This window comes from Bombina bombina, chromosome 7 (genome assembly GCF_027579735.1).
Source record: "Bombina bombina isolate aBomBom1 chromosome 7, aBomBom1.pri, whole genome shotgun sequence".
NCBI classification, from domain to species: Eukaryota; Metazoa; Chordata; class Amphibia; order Anura; family Bombinatoridae; genus Bombina; species Bombina bombina.
In genome coordinates, this window is record NC_069505.1 from 575,534,475 (window position 1) to 575,549,468 (window position 14,994).

Sequence of the window (14,994 nt, forward strand, 5' to 3'; positions counted from 1 at the left end):
TCATGTTCAGGAACTGTACACCCAGACTAAAACAAAAGTTTTAGACTTTAGGACGGCAGATTTTTCATTAATGGGAGAATACCTAAAAAACTATTTAAAGGGGAAAAATCTTATTACAGGGGTTCAAGAACAGTGGGAATTTGTGAAAGGTGCCATTTTAGATGCAACCGCACACTGTATTAGACATGTCTGTAAAAGTAAAAGAAAGCGGAAACCAATTTGGTTTTCCAAAGAAGTAGCACATGCTGTAAAGACAAAAAAGATAGCTTATAAAAATTACAGACACACACAAGCAGATGATGATATGAAAATATGGAGACTCCAACAAAAAAAGACTAAGCAGTTAATTAGGAAAGTTAAAGCTGATGCAGAAGAGAAGATAGCACAGTCAGTAAAACATGGGGACAAAACATTCTTTAGATATATCAGTGAAAGAAGAAAAAATAAGGTAGGAATAGTAAAATTGAAATCAGTTGATGGTAGAATAATAGAAGGAGATAAGCAGATTGCAGACTGTCTCAATGATTACTTCTGTTCTGTTTTCACTAAAGATTGTGAAGATACAATGTCTACATTAAGGGATGCTATGCAAAATAGAAACAAGCTTAACAGTAATCTTTTTACAGAGGATGAGGTTTTGTTAGCATTATCAAAAATAAATGTTACAAAGGCAGTGGGTCCTGATAATATTCATCCAAGGGTTTTAAAAGAACTTCGTTCAGTGCTAACTGTCCCATTAACTGATCTGTTTAATCAGTCACTATTAACAGGAGCTGTCCCAGATGATTGGAGAATAGCAAATGTAATACCTCTTCATAAAAAGGGCAGTAGAGAAGAATCTGGCAACTACAGGCCAGTTAGTTTAACTTCAGTAGTAGGGAAATTAATGGAAAGCCTCTTAAAGGAAAGAATTATGACTTACATAAAGACAAACAATTTAGAGGACCAAAATCAGCATGGTTTTACTTCAGGGAGATCATGTCAGACTAATCTAATTGACTTCTTTGATTATGTAACAAAAGTATTAGACAAGGGAGGAGCAGTTGATGTAGCATATCTAGATTTCAGCAAAGCATTTGACACCGTCCCACACAATAAACTTATTCACAAACTATATCTCCTTGGTCTAGATTCAAAAATTGTGAACTGGGTGGAATGCTGGCTTAAGGACAGAAAACAAAGTGTCTTAGTAAATGGAGTTCATTCAGCAGAGGGGGCTGTTACTAGTGGTGTTCCTCAGGGGTCAGTTCTGGGGCCTGTTTTGTTTAACATATTTATCTGCGATATCAGCAAAGGGCTACAGGGGAAAGTATGTCTCTTTGCAGATGATACAAAAATTTGCAACAGAGTGGATGTTCCAGGGGGGGTAGACAAAATGAGAAGTGATATACAACAATTGGAGGATTGGACAAACGACTGGGATCTAAAGTTTAACACAGCAAAGTGTAAAATAATGCATTTAGGGAAGAAAAATCCAAATGTTAATTACAGACTCAATGACACTTTACTGACTGTTACAGACGAGGAACAGGACTTGGGAATTATTATTTCAGATGATTTAAAACTTAGTAAACAATGTAGTAAGGCAGCGAGTAAGGCTAGCAGAATGCTTGGATGTATTGGTAGAGGTATTTGCAGCAGAAATAGTAAGGTTCTTATGCCACTTTATAGATCATTAGTTAGGCCTCATCTTGAGTATTGTGTGCAGTTCTGGAGGCCATATCTTCAGAAGGATATTAACAAACTTGAATCTGTGCAAAGGAGGGCTACCAAAATGGTACATGGTCTAAAAAATAAAACTTACCAGGATAGGCTCAATGACCTAAATATGTATAGCTTAGAGGAGAGAAGGGAAAGAGGTGATATGATAGCAACTTTCAAGTACATTAAAGGGTTTAGTAAAACTGAGGCTGTGGGTATTTTACATAAAATGGAAAATTCAAGAACAAGGGGTCATGAGCTCAAGCTAAAGGGTAGTAGATTCAGGAGTAATTTGAGGAAGCACTTCTTTACAGAAAGAGTGATTGATTTATGGAATAAACTTCCTCAAGAGGTAGTAGCAACAAACACTGTGGGGGACTTTAAAAATGCATGGGACAAGCATAGGGCTATCCTACGAACTAGATAAGTTTATACTGTTAGGTAAGGTGGGGCAGACTTGCTGGGCCTATGGCTCTTATCTGCCGTCAATATCTATGTTTCTATGTTTCTATGTTTCTATAATAAATAGTATTAACCCCTAATCTGCCCTCCCTAACATTGCCGACACCTAACTTAAATTATTAACCCCTAATCTGCCGACCGAATCTCGCCGCTACTGTAATAAATGGATTAACCCCTAAAGCTAAGTCTAACCCTAAAACCCCCCTAAGCCAATAGAATGCGAGCTCAATCTGATTGGCTGATCGGATCAGCCAATCGGATTGAACTTGATTCTGATTGGCTGATTCCATCAGCCAAACAGAATTTTCCTACCTTAATTCCGATTGGCTGATAGACTCCTATCAGCCAATCGGAATTCGAGGGACGCCATCTTGGATGACGTCCCTTAAAGGAACCGTCATTCTTCAGTTGGACGTCGTCGGAAGAAGATGGGTCCGCGCTGGAGGTCTTCACGATGGAGCCGGTCCTCATCGGATAAAGATAGAAGATGCCGCTTGGAAGAAGATGGTTGCCGGTCCGGATCTACTCTTCTTCCCGGATAGGATGAAGACTTTGGACCCTCTTCTGGACTTCTTCAGCCGTCGGATGATGGATGTCTAGCCCCCGCTTGGGCTTGGATGAAGATTTTGGAGCCAGGATGGATCGGTGATACCCGGTGAGGTGAAGATAAGGTAGGAAGATCTTCAGGGGCTTAGTGTTAGGTTTATTTAAGGGGGGTTTGGGTTAGATTAGGGGTATGTGGGTGGTGGGTTGTAATGTTGGGGGGGGGGTATTGTATGTGTTTTTTTACAGGCAAAAGAGCTGAATTTCTTGGGGCATGCCCCGCAAAGGGCCCTGTTCAGGGCTGGTAAGGTAAAAGAGCTTTGAACTTTTGTAATTTAGAATAGGGTAGGGCATTTTTTTATTTTGGGGGGCTTTGTTATTTTATTAGGGGGCTTAGAGTAGGTGTAATTAGTTTAAAATTGTTGTAATATTTTTCTAATGTTTGTAAATATTTTTTTATTTTTTTGTAACTTAGTTCTTTTTTATTTGTTGTACTTTAGTTAGTTTATTTAATTTTATTTATTTGTAGATATTGTATTTAATTTATTTATTGATAGTGTAGTGTTAGGTTTAATTGTATTTATTTGTAGGAATTGTATTTAAATAATTTATTGATAGTGTAGTGTTAGGTTTAATTGTAACTTAGGTTAGGATTTATTTTACAGGTAATTTTGTAATTATTTTAACTATTTTAGCTATTAAATAGTTCTTAACTATTTAATAGCTATTGTACCTGGTTAAAATAATTACAAAGTTGCCTGTAAAATAAATATAAATCCTAAAATAGCTATAATATAATTATAATTTATATTGTAGCTATATTAGGATTTATTTTACAGGTAAGTATTTAGCTTTAAATAGGAATAATTTATTTAATAAGAGTTAATTTATTTCGTTAGATTTAAATTATATTTAACTTAGGGGGGTGTTAGTATTAGGGTTAGACTTAGCTTTAGGGGTTAATACATTTATTAGAATAGCGGTGAGCTCCAGTCGGCAGCTTAGGGGTTAATGTTTGAAGTTAGGTGTCGGCGATGTTAGGGAGGGCAGATTAGGGGTTAATACTATTTATTATAGGGTTAGTGAGGCGGATTAGGGGTTAATAACTTTATTATAATAGCGGTGTGGTCCGCTCGGCAGATTAGGGGTTAATAAGTGTAGGCAGGTGGAGGCGACGTTGTGGGGGGCAGATTAGGGGTTAATAAATATAATATAGGGGTCGGCGATGTTAGGGCAGCAGATTAGGGGTACATAGGGATAATGTAAGTAGCGGCGGTTTACGGAGCGGCAGATTAGGGGTTAATAATAATATGCAGGGGTCAGCGATAGCGGGGGTGGCAGATTAGGGGTTAATAAGTGTAAAGTTAGGGGTGTTTAGACTCGGGGTACATGTTAGAGTGTTAGGTGCAGACGTAGGAAGTGTTTCCCCATAGCAAACAATGGGGCTGCGTTAGGAGCTGAACGCGGCTTTTTTGCAGGTGTTAGGTTTTTTTTCAGCTCAAACAGCCCCATTGTTTTCTATGGGGGAATCGTGCACGAGCACGTTTTTGAAGCTGGCCGTGTCCGTAAGCAACTCTGGTATCGAGAGTTGCGGTGGCTGTAAATATGCCTGTACGCTCCCTTTTTGGAGCCTAACGCAGCCATTCTGTGAACTCTCAATACCAGAGGTATTTAAAAGGTGCGGCCAGAAAAAAGCCAGCGTTAGCTACGCGGGTCGTTACCGACAAAACTCTAAATCTAGCCGTTGGTATCTTTATTTGAAATGCAAGAATGTAAGTTTAGATCCCGGCCCATTTTTGGTGAACAACCTAGGTTGTCCTTGCTGATTGGTGGATAAATTCATCCACCAATCAAAAACTGCTTTCCAGATCTCTGAACCAAGAAAAAAGCTTAGATGCCTTCTTTTTCATATAAAGATAGCAAGAGAACGAAGAAAAATTGATAATAAGAGTAAATTAGAAAGTTTCTTAAAATTGCCTGCTCTATCTGAATCACAAAAGAAAAAATTTGGGTTCAGTGTCCCTTTAATGGAAGTAAATTAGAAAGTTGTTTAAAATTACTGCTCTATCTAAATCATGAAAGTTTAATTTTGACTTGAGTGTTCTTTTAAAATAAAAACAAGTTTACCTGTGAAATATAAATTAAACTTAAGCTTACACTAATAAAACCTAACATTACTAAAAAATTAAAACTACTATTACAAAAAATAACAAACTAAATTATCCAAAAAAATAAAAATGATTCCAATTCTAATACCCCGTTTAAAAAAACAACAAAAAAACACCCCAAAATAAAAAAAAACCTAGTCTATAATAAACTACCAAGGGCCCTTAAAAGGGCCTTTTGTAGGGTATTGCCCTAAAGTTAACAGCTTTTTTGCAAAAAAATAAAAACAAACACCCCCTAACATTACCAACCCTCACCCCCACTTTAATTTAGGTCTATTTTAATTATGTTAAAGTTAGGGGGTGCTAGGTTTAGGGGTTAATATTTTAATTTAGATTGTTGCAATGTGGGGGCTGGCAGTTTAGGGGTTAATAGGTTTAGTTAGTGTTGGCGATGTTTGGGTATGGCGGTTTATGGGTTAATAGGTTTAGTTAGTGTTGGCGATGTTTGGGAACGATGGTTTAGGGGTTAATACGTTAATTTAGTGTTTCAGTTAGTGTCAGTGATGTCAGGGAACTGCGGTTTAGGGGTTAATAGGTTTAGTTAGTGACGGTGATATCGGGGGAACTGCCGTTTAGGGGTTAATAGCTTTAGCTAGTGTTGGCAATGTCGGGGAACTGCGGTTTAGGGGTTAATATGTTTAGTTAGTGTCGGCGATGACGGGGAATGGAGGTTTAGGGGTTAATAGCTTTATTTAGTGATTTAGTTGGTGTCCGCGATGTCGGTGAACGGCGGTTTAGGGGTTAATAGCTTTATTTAGTGATTTAGTTAGTGTCGGCGATGTCGGGGAACTGCGGTTTAGATTAGAACAATGAAAAATTCCAAATATGAATAATGGATCTGAAGATTCGGAAACTGATTTATTAATTTTCGATATTTTTCGGGATTTTAGTTATGGTGCCGATTCGTAAATTCAGATGCATTCGAATCTCCGAATCATCCAAAATTTGGCCGAAACGAAAAGCACATGTCTACTGTACATTGGGTTCTATGCCGTGTTTTATACACAAGTGCTTTAATTTATTGTCTGAATGGGACATTTATTCTATTTTTTTTATTTGCTTTATCTGAAAGAGGGTATTAAAGGGATATAAATTAAACTTTCAGTGTTCAGATAAAGCATACAATTTTAAACAAATTTTAAATGTACTTATATTGTCAAATTTACTTTACTTATCATTGTACCACTTTAGAAGGGCATGTGCCTTAAACAGACAGATAGATTAATAGATAGCTGGATAGATAGATAGATAGATAGATAGATAGATATATAGATAGATTTACAGATAGACAGACAGATATATACAGACAGACATATTTAAAGAGAGATAGATAGATATATAGATACATAGATGGATATATTTATAGACCAATAGATAGATTGATTTATAGATAAATGGATAAAGAGAGCGTTTGATAGATATACAAACAGACATATTTATAGATAGATAGATAGATAGATAGATAGATTTATAGATAGACAGACAGATATACAGACAGACATATTTATAGATAGGTGGATAAATATAAAGGTACATAGATGGATGTATTGATAGATAGATAGAGAGATATAGACAAAGAGACTGACAGATATATTTATAGATAGATTGATAGATAGACAGAGATATACAGACAGACATATTTATAGATAGATGGATAGATATATAGATACATAGATGGATGTATTTAAATATAGACAGATAGATAGATTTATGGATGGATAGAGAGATAGATAGATAGACAGATAGATAGATAAGATAGATAGATTACAGATAGATAGTCAGGCAGACATACAGACACATAGGTGATAGATATACAGTATATATATATATATATATATAGATAGATAGATAGATAGATAGATAGATAGACAGAGAGAGATAGAGAGAAAGAAATTTACATAGATGATGAATGTATTTAAAAATAGACAGATAGATTTATAGACAGACAGAGATATTTAAAGATAGATGGATAGATAATGATATTTGTTTTCTGTTTATTTATCATTCTCTTTAACCTCAGACAAAATCATATATTTATGGTGTGATGATTTTTTTTCTTGTTCCTCTTTTTCTGCAGGTGACAACAGCCCACGGGATCTCTCGGCCAGTCAGATCATGGCACACAGCGCACTGCTCACATGGACTGCGCCACAGGCGCTCCCTGACGGCTACATACTAACCTACACCGCGCCTGAAGGTCACGTGAAGGTAAATCACATTCTATCCCGCGTCCCCCCGCTCTGTTCTCGTGGAAGGCATCTACTTTAGTTCCCCCTCTTTTTATTTCTTTTATTCTCTCTCATAAAAAAGTAAGGACCCTTTTAAAGATTTCTTATTTTTTCATTATTAACCCCTTAATGACCACAATGTACCCTCAAATTATGTACTTTTTCTTTAAGGGTCATAAAAGGGCGAACAGAAAATGCTCGAATGTGTCATGGTATTTTATTATTGCGCTTTTGCTTGTATATGACTATTTATAACTGCTGCACAGCCCCCCAAAAATACATTATAAAAAGGCAAATTTTAGCTTGAGAACTGTTTATCTACAGTAGCTATACATGGTTCTAGATTATAAGATCTCAAAAAAAAGATTTTGAATGATCTCTCTCCATGACCTCCTGCAAAAGGGTTTAAACAATGAGCTGAAGTCAGGGAGCTAGCTGAACTAGTCTGGTCAACCAATGAGAAGGGGCATATGTGTGTAGCCACCAGTCACTAGTATTATATGTTTGCATTAGCAAATATGCTAGAGGCGAGCCCTTCATGGGCTTGGAATGCCCTTAAGGGTTAATACTCGGCAGGGATGGTAATGGAGAAGTGGTGTATGTGTGTGTAAGGGGTATTGGCAACATTGTTGCAGATGTAGGGGTGTGACCTACCTGTTCGGTTAAAAGGGGCTGCACACACATATTGGACGGAGGGCCGTGCACCAGTTAGAGAGTCAGCGCGGTTGTTCGTATGACACAAATTTAGTCTTTACAGAGGGTACTAGAGGGCGCGAAATGCGCATAATTCAGATAGGGCATGTCATTTTAAACAACTTTTCAATTTATTTTTATTATAAAATTTGCCTTGTTCAATTAGTATTCTTAGTTGAAAGCTAAACCTAGGTAGGCTCATATGCTAATTTCTAAGCCCTTGAAGGCCACCTCTTAGCTCAAGGCATTTTGACAGTTTTCACAGCTAGAGGGGGCGTTAGTTCATGTGTGCTATATAGATAACATTGTGCTCATGCATGTGGCGTTACCTAGGAGTGAGCACTGATTGGCTAAAATGCAAGTCTGTCAAAAGAACTGAAATAAGGGGGCAGTCTGCAGAGGCTTAGATACAAGATAATCACAGAGGTAAAAAGTGTATTAATATAACAGTGTTGGTTATGCAAGACTGGGGAATGGGTAATAAAGGGATTATCTATCTTTTTAAACAATAAAAAATCTGGTGTAGACTGTCCCTTTAAACTTTTATTAGAGGCATTTTTGCTAGTGGAAGTATATTGCAAAAATGCCTCTATTTAAAACTGAAAGGCACCCATGACAATCTCAATCTTTACCTTTCTATTCCTGTTAACCCCTTCAGGACGTTGTTGGTCTTTCTATAGGGGATTGATATTTTTCATAGCTCGGTCTCACCACTATTCCAGGATTCCTGCTGGAGGGAGGTCATAATAGCGTGGTCTTGCCACTGATGGCGAGACCCTTGCTATTATGCCCTAAAAAACCTTAATGACCAGTGATGTACAGGGTACGTCGTGGTCGCTAAGGGGTTAAATAATAGAAAGCAGATGATACCATAACTTCCTGATAGTTATACTGTTACCTATGCTGAGTTTTAATACGCAGTACTTGTATCTGTTATTAATAAAGTTATGCAATAGATAAATGATTGGATTCTGTCTGTTGTTGACACTCAGATTGTAATACAAATTGCATTAGTAATGAACATTCATTTTAATAATTTTTTATACATTATTTGCAGTATCAGTTTCTCTTAAAATCAAGCGTTGAAGATACAAAGGTATTGAAGCTATTAGTGGCCTGTCTTGATTTATTAAGGGGACATTAAACCCATTTTTTCATGATTCAGATAAAGCAATTTTAAACAACTTTCCATATTAGTTCTATGATCTAATTTGCTTTGTTCTTTTGGTATCCTTTGTTGAGAAGCATACTAGGGATGATCAGGAGCAGCAATGTTTTGGTGGCTACACATATATGCCTCTTGTCATTGGCTCACCTGATGTGTTCAGCTAGCTCCCAGTAGTGCATTGCTGCTTCTTCAACTGAGGATACTAAGAGAATGAAGCAAATTACATAACAGAAGTAAATTGGAAATCATGAAAATGTTTGGGTTTCATGTCCCTATAATTTTATAGGTTCTCTCTCAATTTGCCCTCTTGGTTGTTTCATTTACCAACACCTGTTCCTCTTTCTCTTCCCCAGGAAATCCGTCTATTGCCGAATCTCTCCTCATTTACCATGAGCCAGCTGACGCCTTCTTCACAGTACCGAGTCCAGCTCCGTGCCCTTTATGGCGGTACCAGCTCCGCTCCTATTTCCACATCCTTCACTACAGGTAAGGTTTGGCAATGATTCCCATTAATTAAATTAATATTGCCCTCTATCAATAATAACAGACGTGGCAAACCTATACTACAAGTGCCCAAAATGGCACTCAAAACAAATTTGTCAGCATTCCACCTCAAGGCTACCACCATATATTTTTAGAAGATTGTCACCAATTTGGGTAAATACATATCTAAAAAGCTTTGCCCCCCCCCCTGCATCCCCTCGCTCTGTTCTCGCGGAAGGCATCTACTTTAGTTCCCCCTCTTTTTATTTCTTTTATTCTCTCTCATAAAAACGTAAGGACCTTTTAAATATTTCTTATTTTTTTCATTATTAAAACTGAATCGGTTTTCAATAATCTCCCTCAAATTAGTTACTTTTTCTTTAAGAGTCATAAAAGTGCGAAAAGAAAATGCTCGAATGTGTCATGGTATTTTATTATTGCGCTTTTGCTTGTATATGACTATTTATAACTGGAGAGATTATCTCAGAAGCCTCTAATAGCCAGTGCTGCACAGCCCCCCAAAAAATACACTACACGCTCTATCTGAATAATGAATGAAAAAATGTGGGTGTCATGTCCCTTTAAAATTTGGTTTGTAGCTGTATCTTCACTGATGTGATGATTTTACATTAATTATATGGACTGGTTGGATTTTTGTTATCAATGTCGACCACTTAGAAAGTTACACTCTTTTTATAATTAATATATTATCACCGTTATTACACCAGGTCGTCTGAGATATCCATTTCCTAGGGATTGCTGGGAGCATCGGATGAATGGAGATTTAAAGTCTGGTCCATTCACTATATACCTGGGGGGAGCTAGAGAAGAATCTCTACCTATATATTGTGACATGGAGACTGATGGTGGAGGCTGGATCGTAAGTATGGACAAGAAGTCATTAATAATAAAGTCCAAACAGCACCACTCTTCTTCTTTTTCAACTTAGACACAGGAAGAAATTGCCACCTCCCAATTCACAAAAAAATAGATAACTCAGCTCAGCCATCTGTTTCATATAAACCAAAAAAATCTTAATCCACTCATCAGAGGTCTTCCGCAAAGTCACAATGTCTCAAGTTACCAGTTGGCCTTTTATCATGTCTAGATAGTCAATTGCTGGCTTGAAATGTTGTTAGTTTGCTGAGTACCCCTGATGGGGGAATAAAATTTGTTTTGTTTTAAACTGAGGACTAGTAGTGCCCCTCAAAGTGCTCTCCCTCCCTTACACGTGCCCCTCCTAGTACTCTCTCTCCATAACACGTGCCCCTCCAAGTGCTCTCCCTCCATAACACGTGCCCCTCCTAGTACTCTCCCTCCATAACATGTGCCCCTCCAAGTGCTCTCCCTCCATAACACGTGCCCCTCCTAGTGCTCTCCCTCCATAACATGTGCCCCTCCAAGTGCTCTCCCTCCATAACACGTGCCCCTCCTAGTGCTCTCCCTCCATAACACGTGCCCCTCCTAGTGCTCTGCCTCCATAACACGTGCCCCTCCTAGTACTCTCCCTCCATAACACGTGCCCCTCCTAGTGCTCTCCCTCCATATCACGTGCCCCTCCTAGTGCTCTCACTCCATAACACAAGCCCCTCCTAGTGCTCTCCCTCCATAACACGTGCCCCTCCTAGTGCTCTCCCTCCATAACACGTGCCCCTCCTAGTGCTCTCCCTCCATAACATGTGCCCCTCCTAGTGCTCTCACTCCATAACACGTGCCCCTCCTAATGCTCTCCCTCCATAACACGTGCCTCTCCTAGTGCTCTCCCTCCATAACACGTGCCTCTCCTAGTGCTCTCCCTCCATAACACGTGCCCCTCCAAGTGCTCTCCCTCCATAACACGTGCCCCTCCTAGTGCTCTCCCTCCCTTACACGTGCCCCTCCTAGTGCTCTCCCTCCATAACACGTGCCCCTCCTAATGCTCTCCCTCCATAACACGTGCCTCTCCTAGTGCTCTCCCTCCATAACACGTGCCCCTCCAAGTGCTCTCCCTCCATAACACGTGCCCCTCCTAGTGCTCTCCCTCCCTTACACGTGCCCCTCCTAGTGCTCTCCCTCCATAACACGTGCCCCTCCTAATGCTCTCCCTCCATAACACGTGCCCCTCCTAATGCTCTCCCTCCATAACACGTGCCTCTCCTAGTGCTCTCCCTCCATAACACGTGCCCCTCCTAGTGCTCTCCCTCCATAACACGTGCCCCTCCTAATGCTCTCCCTCCATAACACGTGCCCCTCCTAATGCTCTCCCTCCATAACACGTGCCTCTCCTAGTGCTCTCCCTCCATAACACGTGCCCCTCCTAGTGCTCTCACTCCATAACACGTGCCCCTCCTAGTGCTCTCACTCCATATCACGTGAACCTCCTAGTGCTCTCACTCCATAACACGTGCCCCTCCTAGTGCTCTCTCTCCATAACACGTGCCCCTCCTAGTGCTCTCCCTCCATAACACGTGCCCCTCCTAGTGCTCTCCCTCCATAACACGTGCCCCTCCAAGTGCTCTTCCTCCATAACACGTGCCCCTCCTAGTGCTCTCACTCCATAACACATGCCCCTCCTAGTGCTCTTCCTCTATACCACATGCCCCTCCTAGTGCTCTCCCTCCATAACACGTGCCCCTCCTAGTGCTCTCTCTCTATAACACGTGCCCCTCCTAGTGCTCTCACTCCATAACACGTGCCCCTCCTAGTGCTCTCTCTCTATAACACGTGCCCCTCCTAGTGCTCTCCCTCCATAACACGTGCCCCTCCTAGTGCTCTCACTCCATAACACGTGCCCCTCCTAGTGCTCTCCCTCCATAACACGTGCCCCTCCTAGTGCTCTCCCTCCATAACACGTGCCCCTCCTAGTGCTCTCCCTCCATAACACGTGCCCCTCCTAGTGCTCTTCCTCCATAACACGTGCCCCTCCTAATGCTCTCCCTCCATAACACGTGCCTCTCCTAGTGCTCTCCCTCCATAACACGTGCCCCTCCAAGTGCTCTCCCTCCATAACACGTGCCCCTCCTAGTGCTCTCCCTCCCTTACACGTGCCCCTCCTAGTGCTCTCCCTCCATAACACGTGCTCCTCCTAATGCTCTCCCTCCATAACACGTGCCCCTCCTAATGCTCTCCCTCCATAACACGTGCCTCTCCTAGTGCTCTCCCTCCATAACACGTGCCCCTCCTAGTGCTCTCCCTCCATAACACGTGCCCCTCCTAATGCTCTCCCTCCATAACACGTGCCCCTCCTAATGCTCTCCCTCCATAACACGTGCCTCTCCTAGTGCTCTCCCTCCATAACACGTGCCCCTCCTAGTGCTCTCACTCCATAACACGTGCCCCTCCTAGTGCTCTCACTCCATATCACGTGCCCCTCCTAGTGCTCTCACTCCATAACACGTGCCCCTCCTAGTGCTCTCTCTCCATAACACGTGCCCCTCCTAGTGCTCTCCCTCCATAACACGTGCCCCTCCTAGTGCTCTCCCTCCATAACACGTGCCCCTCCAAGTGCTCTTCCTCCATAACACGTGCCTCTCCTAGTGCTCTCACTCCATAACACATGCCCCTCCTAGTGCTCTTCCTCTATACCACGTGCCCCTCCTAGTGCTCTCCCTCCATAACACGTGCCCCTCCTAGTGCTCTCTCTCTATAACACGTGCCCCTCCTAGTGCTCTCACTCCATAACACGTGCCCCTCCTAGTGCTCTCTCTCTATAACACGTGCCCCTCCTAGTGCTCTCCCTCCATAACACGTGCCCCTCCTAGTGCTCTCACTCCATAATACGTGCCCCTCCTAGTGCTCTCCCTCCATAACACGTGCCCCTCCTAGTGCTCTCCCTCCATAACACGTGCCCCTCCTAGTGCTCTCCCTCCATAACACGTGCCCCTCCTAGTGCTCTTCCTCCATAACACGTGCCCCTCCTAGTGCTCTCCCTCCATAACAAGTGCCCGTCCTAGTGCTCTCCCTCCATAACACATGCCCCTCCTAGTGCTCTCCCTCCATAACACATGCCCCTCCTAGTGCTCTCCCTCCATAACACGTGCCCCTCCAAGTGCTCTCCCTCCATAACACGTGCCCCTCCTAGTGCTCTCCCTCCATAACACGTGCCCCTCCTAGTGCTCTCCTTCCATAACACGTGCCCCTCCTAGTGCTCTTCCTCCATAACACGTGCCCCTCCTAGTGCTCTCCCTCCATAACACGTGCCCCTCCTAGTGCTCTCTCTCTATAACACGTGTCCCTCCTAGTGCTCTCCCTCCATAACACGTGCCCCTCCTAGTTCTCTCCCTCCATAACACGTGCCCCTCCTAGTGCTCTCCCTCCATAACACGTGCCCCTCCTAGTGCTCTCCCTCTATAACACGTGCCCCTCCTAGTGAACTCTCTCTATAACACGTGCCCCTCCTTGTGCTCTTCCTCCATAACACGTGCCCCTCCTAGTGCTCTCCCTCCATAACATGTGCCCCTCCTAGTGCTCTCCCTCCATAACACGTGCCCCTCCTAGTGCTCTCTCTCTATAACACGTGCCCCTCCTAGTGCTCTCCCTCCATAACACGTGCCCCTCCTAGTGCTCTCACTCCATAATACGTTTCCCTCCTAGTGCTCTCTCTCTATAACACGTGCCCCTCCTAGTGCTCTCCCTCCATAACACGTGCCCCTCCTAGTGCTCTCCCTTCATAACACGTGCCCCTCCTAGTGCTCTCCCTCCATAACACGTGCCTCTCCTAGTGCTCTTCCTCCATAACATGTGCCCCTCCTAGTGCTCTTCCTCCATAACACATGCCCCTCCTAGTGCTCTCCCTCCATAACACGTGCCCCTCCTAGTGCTCTCTCTCTATAACACGTGTCCCTCCTAGTGCTCTCCTTCCATAACACGTGCCCCTCCTAGTGCTCTTCCTCCATAACACGTGCCCCTCCTAGTGCTCTCCCTCCATAACACGTGCCCCTCCTAGTGCTCTCCCTTCATAACACGTGCCCCTCCTAGTGCTCTCCCTCTATAACACGTGCCCCTCCTAGTGCTCTCCCTCCATAATACGTATCCTTCCTAGTGCTCTCCCTCCATAACACGTGCGCCTCCTAGTGCTCTCCCTCCATAACACGTGCCCTCCTAGTGCTCTTCCTCCATAACACGTGCCCCTCCTAGTGCTCTCCCTCCATAATACGTATCCCTCCTAGTGCTCTCCCTCCATAACACGTGCCCCTCCTAGTGCTCTCCTGCCCTTACACGTGCCCCTCCTAGTTCTCTCTCTACTTTACACGTGGTATGGACATAGTCCTCCATTTTCCAAACATAGTTTATTATATCTAAAACCTGGAGCCAGCTTGCTCTTGCCAATGCCAGTTTACATGCCATGAGATTTATAATAATGAGTGATCTTTGCTCCGACTTTAATCCACCTACACTGTGGTGGAACAAGGCCATTTTGAGTACAACCAGATAAGGAATAATTGGGAGACCTTCCTCTATAGGGGTTTAAATATGCGGCATTCCCACCAGACATGTATGAGGCAAATTTCTGTGCAGTGTATGTGAGACCATATGCCGCCTGACCAAAAGTTTATCATTTTAAACAATT

At 42.4% G+C, this 14,994-nt stretch overlaps 1 protein-coding gene across 1 annotated transcript in view; it reads left to right on the forward strand.

Annotated features, from left to right (window-relative positions):
* Positions 1–14,994, forward strand: part of LOC128667098 (tenascin-X) — a 134,120-nt gene that overhangs the window by 109,600 nt on the left and 9,526 nt on the right. The window contains exons 19-21 of the mRNA XM_053721991.1: positions 6,952–7,082; positions 9,317–9,449; positions 10,175–10,326. Of these exons, the coding sequence (XP_053577966.1) occupies positions 6,952–7,082; positions 9,317–9,449; positions 10,175–10,326 (416 nt within the window). The remainder of the gene's footprint in view (positions 1–6,951; positions 7,083–9,316; positions 9,450–10,174; positions 10,327–14,994) is intronic.